Source organism: Volvox carteri (genome assembly GCF_000143455.1).
Source record: "Volvox carteri f. nagariensis unplaced genomic scaffold VOLCAscaffold_5, whole genome shotgun sequence".
NCBI classification, from domain to species: Eukaryota; Viridiplantae; Chlorophyta; class Chlorophyceae; order Chlamydomonadales; family Volvocaceae; genus Volvox; species Volvox carteri.
Window position 1 is genome coordinate 1,899,447 of NW_003307548.1, and position 7,413 is coordinate 1,906,859.

A 7,413-nucleotide genomic window follows, 5' to 3' on the forward strand; every position below is an offset into this window, starting at 1 on the left:
GGGAAGGGGGGGAAGGGGAAAGACAGAGTGAGAGGCAGGGAGCGAGGCAGGGAATGGGAGTTTGGCATGGTATTGCGAAGTAGGAGGTAGGGGACGCAAAGGGAAAACACACAAACAAAAGGAGGTAGGGGACGAAAAGGGAAAACACACTCCTAATGTACGACGACAAAACAGAAGAGTTACACACACAACAAAGCACGCCCATGACCGACCTGGATGTTGCGGAATACGTTATCTCTGCCGTACCAACCGCCGTGGTCCAGTAACTGCCGAAGCAGCTCAATGGGCGGCTGGGCGCCGTACACCTCCCGCTGTTGTAGGGGGGGGAGGGGGAGGGGGGAAGTTATGGAATTGTCAAACGACCAGCTGCCGTACGAGTCCCATGCCGCTTTGACACGCAACTGCTCTCCTTTGCTACCACCTTCTTGAAGACGTGTACATCGGGGCCGTGTCGCGTACCACCTCACGTACCTGCCTGCCTGCCAGTAGCAGTAGCAGTAGTAGTAACCTTTGCTAGTAGTGGCAACCTAGTGACTAGAAATAATGTAAACCGGATGTCACTGCCAGCTAGCTGTGGCTAGCTAAAAACATTGCTTTTGCCGCTTTATCCAGCACTAAATGCAACCTAAATGCAACTGAGGCGTTCAGCCCCCGAAGAAACAGTGTATATATATATCCCCGTTACACCTCAACATACATACTCAACAAGATACAGTCATACATACATACACACATACACACATACACACACCTGCGGCATGTTAAGGTCGTCCACAAAGACCACTCCTCTACGGCCACCCGGTGGGCCGTACGTTCCCTGCGTCGTACAAGTACGGCAGTACAGTTGCATTTGCAGCCGGAATAGAGATGTGTGTGTTGGGGGGACTGGGGAGCCAGGGGACTGCAGGCTGCTCTCTAAAACAGATAATTAAACAGATAATTAAAGAGAGGACGGATTTTTCGGAATGTGGATCCAATTCCGAGCTCCGGCTCTATGGCGAAGGTGCCGTACACATGTACGGCCTCCATGTACTCACCCTGCGCCGCTTATCCAGTTTGGCATCGACCAGCGCCTGCCGGCCGGGTTGTGATGTGGCGAGTGGTTGGCGGGGACGGTGGGGCGGAAGGGGGAAAGGGGGGAAAAAAGGGGGGAGGGGCTTAAGAGGTAATTTTCGGAACCTGAGACGATGACCGGTTTCCACAACTCCCTTTTCACGAAGATACGTCTACTAGTACTACTGGTACCACCAGTTGTACGGCATATCTTCTTCTTCGGTACAGCAACACCCTTGTGTTCGACATCACCAGCTGGGGCGACTACTGCTACTGCTACTGCTACTACTACTACTACTGCTACTGCTACTCCTACTACTACTACTACTGCTACTGCTACTGCTACTCCTACTACTACTGCTACTCCTACTACTACTGCTACTCCTACTACTACTGCTACTGCTACTACTACTGCTACTACTACTTCTACTACTACTGCTACTACTACTTCTACTACTACTACTACTTCTACTTCTACTACTACTGCTATTACTACTTCTACTTCTACTTCTACTACTACTGCTACTGCTACTACTACTGCTACTACTACTGCTACTACTACTTCTACTACTACTGCTACTCCTACTACTCCTACTACTACTCCTACTGCTACTCCTACTCCTACTGCTACTGCTACTACTACTGCTACTACTACTTCTACTACTACTACTACTTCTACTTCTACTACTACTGCTACTACTACTTCTACTTCTACTACTACTGCTACTGCTACTACTACTGCTACTACTACTACTACTTCTACTTCTACTACTACTGCTACTGCTACTACTACTTCTACTACTACTGCTACTACTACTTCTACTACTACTACTACTACTGCTACTGCTACTACTACTGCTACTACTACTTCTACTACTACTGCTACTGCTACTACTACTGCTACTACTACTTCTACTTCTACTTCTACTACTACTGCTACTGCTACTACTACTGCTACTACTACTGCTACTACTACTTCTACTACTACTGCTACTCCTACTACTACTACTACTACTACTCCTACTGCTACTCCTACTCCTACTGCTACTGCTACTACTACTTCTACTACTACTACTACTACTTCTACTTCTACTACTACTGCTACTACTACTTCTACTTCTACTACTACTGCTACTGCTACTACTACTTCTACTGCTACTACTACTTCTACTACTACTGCTACTGCTACTACTACTGCTACTACTACTTCTACTACTACTGCTACTGCTACTACTACTACTACTGCTACTACTACTACTACTTCTACTACTACTACTACTACTGCTACTGCTACTACTACTGCTACTACTACTACTACTGCTACTACTACTGCTACTACTACTACTGCTACTACTACTACTGCTACTGCTACTGCTACTACTACTGCTACTACTACTGCTACTACTACTTCTACTACTACTACTACTGCTACTACTACTGCTACTACTACTGCTACTACTACTTCTACTACTACTACTACTTCTACTTCTACTACTACTGCTACTACTACTTCTACTTCTACTACTACTGCTACTGCTACTACTACTTCTACTACTACTGCTACTGCTACTACTACTGCTACTACTACTTCTACTACTACTGCTACTGCTACTACTACTTCTACTTCTACTGCTACTGCTACTACTACTTCTACTACTACTGCTACTACTACTTCTACTACTACTGCTACTGCTACTACTACTGCTACTACTACTTCTACTTCTACTACTACTGCTACTGCTACTACTACTGGCAGCCAGGTGCGTGAGGCGGTACGCAACACGGCCCCAATTTACACGTCTTCAAGAATGTGGTAGCAAAGGAGAGCAGTCGTAATGTCGGTCGTGGCTTCCTCGCGGTCGCGTCCTCGCCTGGGACTCTAACAGCAGTCGTTGAAGTCGGCTTTGGAAGTCGGCTGCAGTACAGGTGTGTTTTCCCCCCTTCTGCATCAACAATTCCCCCTCCGCCCCAAGGCCCCACCTGGGTCGCATTGGCGCTGGTCTGTCCGGAGAAGCCGATGATGTTGGGCGGCGCAAACACCTCCCCGTCCAACTGTAACAGACACCGAACAACGGTAACCGACTTGCCCGTACCCGTAGGGCCCACCAGGAGGAAGGGGTACCTGCGCGGAGCGTTTACGTATGTGTATGTATGTACGGAGGAGGAAGGGGGTCAGCCGGCCGATGGAAAGGGGGATGGGCCGCCGAGACCGGCGAAAGAAGGGAAGCGGTTTTTTGTGTGTGCGTTTATATATGTGTGTATGCGTAGTTTACCCTTACATTTCACACGTTCAAACACATACACATGTGACTTTCCGTAACCCATGTTGATGTGGTTCCATTAACACACACATACACACATACACATACACACACGCAAACCCCACTCACTTTCCCGCAATTGCCGTATTTATTAAAAAGGTGACGGCGGCGGTGTCCGCTGTGGGGACCAGAATGGTGCTGTACCGGGCATCGTGGGGGATGGGAGGCGCGGAGGCGGCCAGGGAACTCCAGGGAACCCAAAACCCAGTGGACGTGTCGTACATGTAGTCGTACAGCGTGCCAGCGTCGGGCGGTAGGGCGGCGGGGGAAAGCAGGGGTACGGAAGGTGCGTCGGACAGGCCGTATGTGTGACCTGCAGACGGAGTGAGCGGGGGAGGGGGGACGGGTAAATGTGGGGGGAAGACGGAAGTACGGAAAGGGGTATGGGGCGTACGACATACACTTTGGCAATTAATATTAACTTCTTTACAGGATTACCAGCGTCGTACGTGGGCATATGGGCATATGGGCACTTGCGCGAGTGGATGAGAGGAAACATCCCACCCGCCGGTCCCCGCCTGTCGTACACTGTCGTACCTGACGGCGCCTCCAAGCCCGCCAGCGCCCCTGACAGCGCCCGCCGTACAAAGGAATTCACGAGCCCCCGGCCCTCCTGGGGTTGGCAGGGGGTTTTGAGGGGGGGGGGGGACAAGGGTTAGGAGAGTTAAGGGGGGGGGAAGACGAACCACACACGATTGAAGCTGCTGCCAGGGCAAGAGAGTAGCAAACGTAGAACTGACCGAAAGGCGTCCGTGGCGACCGTGACCTCGGGATGAAGAAGTGAAGAAGATGTCGGAAAGACTACCTACCTAAGCCGCCAGTACTGTCGTAAAGCTGGCATAAAGTTGCTGACCTGGACAAATAGCTGATTTGCTGATACTGAAAGGCTGTCGGTATGCAAGTGCTCCTCCCAACCCCCCAAACTAAAACGCGCGACCGACCCGACCGACCCAACTATCCTAGCCCGGCTAGCCGACCGGCGCCAACGCGATATACCGAAGAAGCTCGAACCACCCTTCGGACTCACCTGGCGGCCAGGCAGCAGAAGCAGCGGGCAGGGGCACATGCGAGGCAGAGAGGTGGGAAAGTTGTGAGTAGCGAGCGATAAAGACAAGAACGCATGAAAATGCCGCTGAAAGAGAGTACGCTGGGATAAGAAGCCCTAAAGAACCTCTATGAAAGCAGAAGAAAACGCAAGGACTTAAAAACAAATGCAAGGGCGGCGCAGGACGACACAGAAGGTGTCGTACGAGATGACCGAATGACGCATTGGACGGGATGACGCATTGGACGACGTGTACGCCGGCAGAACGCAAAGAAGGTAGAAATGGAGAAGTGGGTTGGAAAGAACGCAAACGCGAACGTTCTTTCCAACGAAAAAGAAAGGCCCAAGGGAGGAGAGGGAGTTGGTAGGAAGAGAAGCGCCGAGAAGTGCGCGGGCCGGGGCCACCCGTGGCTCCCGCCAACCCGCGAGCACTAGGGGGGCATGTGCATGCAGCCCCGTAGTGCCTAAGACGTGGGGAGGGAACGTGGGAGAGGACGTCAGGTTTGGGGGTTTGAGGCGGGAGTGGGAGATTGGTAGAGGGAAGTGGAGGGGTTCGGCGTGGAAGGGAGCGGGAAGTGGGTTGGGAGAAGTGGAGGGGTTTGGGGGAGGGAGGGGAAGGTGGGTTGTGGGAAGAGAAGGGATACGGGGGAAGGAGCGGGAGGTGGGGGAGGAGGAAATCCCTTAGGGGGAGGAGGAAATCCCTTGGGTTAGCAGATTTGTGGCGGGCGGGGTAAGGGTCACGGCAGGCGCCTCAGCACACCCCAACATCGCACGTCCCGCACACCCGCATGTCCGTGCAGGTGCTTATGCGGTGTGAGGGAGGATGTACGACAATGGCACAAAGTAGCAGCGGCGGCAGGGGTGGGGCAGTAGGAATAGCCACACCCCTAACCGTCCAACCGCCTTGTACGGAGTCGTTATTACAGTTGTACACCGTTACATACCTGCGTGGCGGCGGTGCATCCTGCCGACCACACAAGAGCCATAAGGCCCACGGCATCCGCCATCGCCATGGTACGACCCTCCTGGCTGCATTTGCGGTACTGCTCGGGCGTGCCTGCCGTACGAAAAAGGTTGTGTCGTACAGAAGATCGAGGTAAGGACAAGCTACGAGCTGTGTTTGTTACCTAGCGCACGGTGTCCTTTCTTATCCACCATGTCTCTCGCGAACTGCCCCGCCCCGCCCCCCCCGCACACACACACACACACACACACACACTCACGTCTCGTCACACTCACATAACATCAGCGGAATGTGGCTGCCCCGCTGTCGCGCGCCCCGTTCCGTCCCCCTCCCCCTCCCCCCCGGCCGCCGTCACCTCTCTAACCCTAACCCCGAAGACTTCCGAAAAGCTGCTTTCCCCCGATCGAGAGCCCTTCCCCCCTCGCCTGCCCCTCTCTCACATAGAGAGAGGGAACCTCAGTCACAACATACACACATACGCACACACAAGCTATTCGATAAGAAATCACAAGCTAACGATTAATAGCACACATGCATACATACATACAAACTCAATCGTGGCCACCAGGAAATTATACACAGACAGGCAGACAAGACAGACAGATAGACATACTGGCAGACAGGCAGACAGACAGACAGACACACACACACGCATGCGCACATTACCTAGTGCCGGCATAAGCAGCGCCGAAACCAGCCTCATCCAACTGGTAGCGAGATTGCCATCCAGAGATGGCGCACATTCCCGTACCTCGCGTCGTACAAATCTATACGACGTCGTACAACACACAATCAGGGGTTTGCGTTCAGTCAAGTGGAGATTCCAAAAAGTGCAATGTACGTATTATATGCGACGAGGGGGTTGCTCCTGCATTTGATTCGGGTACACGCCCCCCACATACTCCATGCCGTATTTATACATGTGCCATGCAAACACACACACACACACACACACACACACACACACACACACACACACACGCGCAACCCCATTCCCCACCCCACCTTATCGTGGGCACCACGAGCCCTTCGAACAGAGCCGCCAGCCTCGCCTTCAAGCCCGACAGCAGCAGCACCTCGCCGCCGCCGCCGCCGCCGCCGCCGCCGCCGCCATAACCCAACGTGCTCGTCGACGCGGCCGCCATAAGCGGCCCCCCACTGGCGGCGGCGCCCGTACTGCTGATCCGGCCGCCGCCGACGACACCGCCGCCGAGCATCAACGACGAGCCCATCCCTAGACCGCTGACGGCGCTGATGCCGCCGCCGCCGCCAAGACCAAGGCCGCTGGCTAAGCTGCTGCCGCCGCCGCCGGCGGTGACGGAGGACGCGGCGGTGGGTACGTTCCCCCAGTGTACGGGCGTGGCCAGCAGCCATGACGCCAGTAGGGGTGCCGTACCCAGCTGGTGCGGCTCCAAATACACCATACCGCAGCGGGAGACGGTGGCGGGGGAGGCGACCGCCAGGTCGCCCACCTACGGTTTCAGAGGTTGGTTTTACGGTTGGTTTTACGGTTGGTTTTACGGTTTTAAGAATGAAACTTAGGGGGATGTCCGTTCAGTAGGCGTGGGGATGAGAGCCCGCAGCAGATACACAGAGCCCCGGCGTGCGGGGAAGGGGGGCAGGACCCGGACAGGGCGGGAGTTTCGCAAAACACATACATACATCCCGCAAATCACACCATCTATTCCACCCCACCATTACCCAACTGAACACTCTCATCAGTTTATTGCATGAAACCAATTTTCTCCTCCCCTTTCCTCTACCTCCCCCCCCCCCACCCCCCCCACACACATACATAAATACAGACACACATACACACACGCAGATAAACCCCCGCACCCCCGCACCCCTTTTTCACGGTCCCCACCTCAAAGATCAGGTTCATGGGCGCGCTCATGGCGATGATCTCTCCGCTGTTGAGACACAGCTTCTTGTTGTCGTCCAGCACCGTGTTCAGGTTCTCGATCCACACCGCGTCCACTGGGCCGTCCAGCACTAGCCACTTGCGGTCCGGAGAGGGGTCGGCGGCG

At 53.9% G+C, this 7,413-nt stretch overlaps 1 protein-coding gene across 1 annotated transcript in view; it reads right to left on the reverse strand.

Moving 5' to 3' along the window:
* Positions 1 to 7,413, reverse strand: part of VOLCADRAFT_87478 (dynein heavy chain 4) — a gene marked incomplete at both ends in the record, with an annotated part of 57,082 nt that overhangs the window by 23,357 nt on the left and 26,312 nt on the right. The window contains 10 exons of the mRNA XM_002947232.1: positions 213 to 311; positions 752 to 817; positions 1,038 to 1,073; positions 3,034 to 3,175; positions 3,519 to 3,687; positions 3,912 to 3,987; positions 4,228 to 4,401; positions 5,364 to 5,476; positions 6,543 to 6,855; positions 7,251 to 7,385. Coding sequence (XP_002947278.1) covers positions 213 to 311; positions 752 to 817; positions 1,038 to 1,073; positions 3,034 to 3,175; positions 3,519 to 3,687; positions 3,912 to 3,987; positions 4,228 to 4,401; positions 5,364 to 5,476; positions 6,543 to 6,855; positions 7,251 to 7,385 — 1,323 coding nt within the window. The remainder of the gene's footprint in view (positions 1 to 212; positions 312 to 751; positions 818 to 1,037; positions 1,074 to 3,033; positions 3,176 to 3,518; positions 3,688 to 3,911; positions 3,988 to 4,227; positions 4,402 to 5,363; positions 5,477 to 6,542; positions 6,856 to 7,250; positions 7,386 to 7,413) is intronic.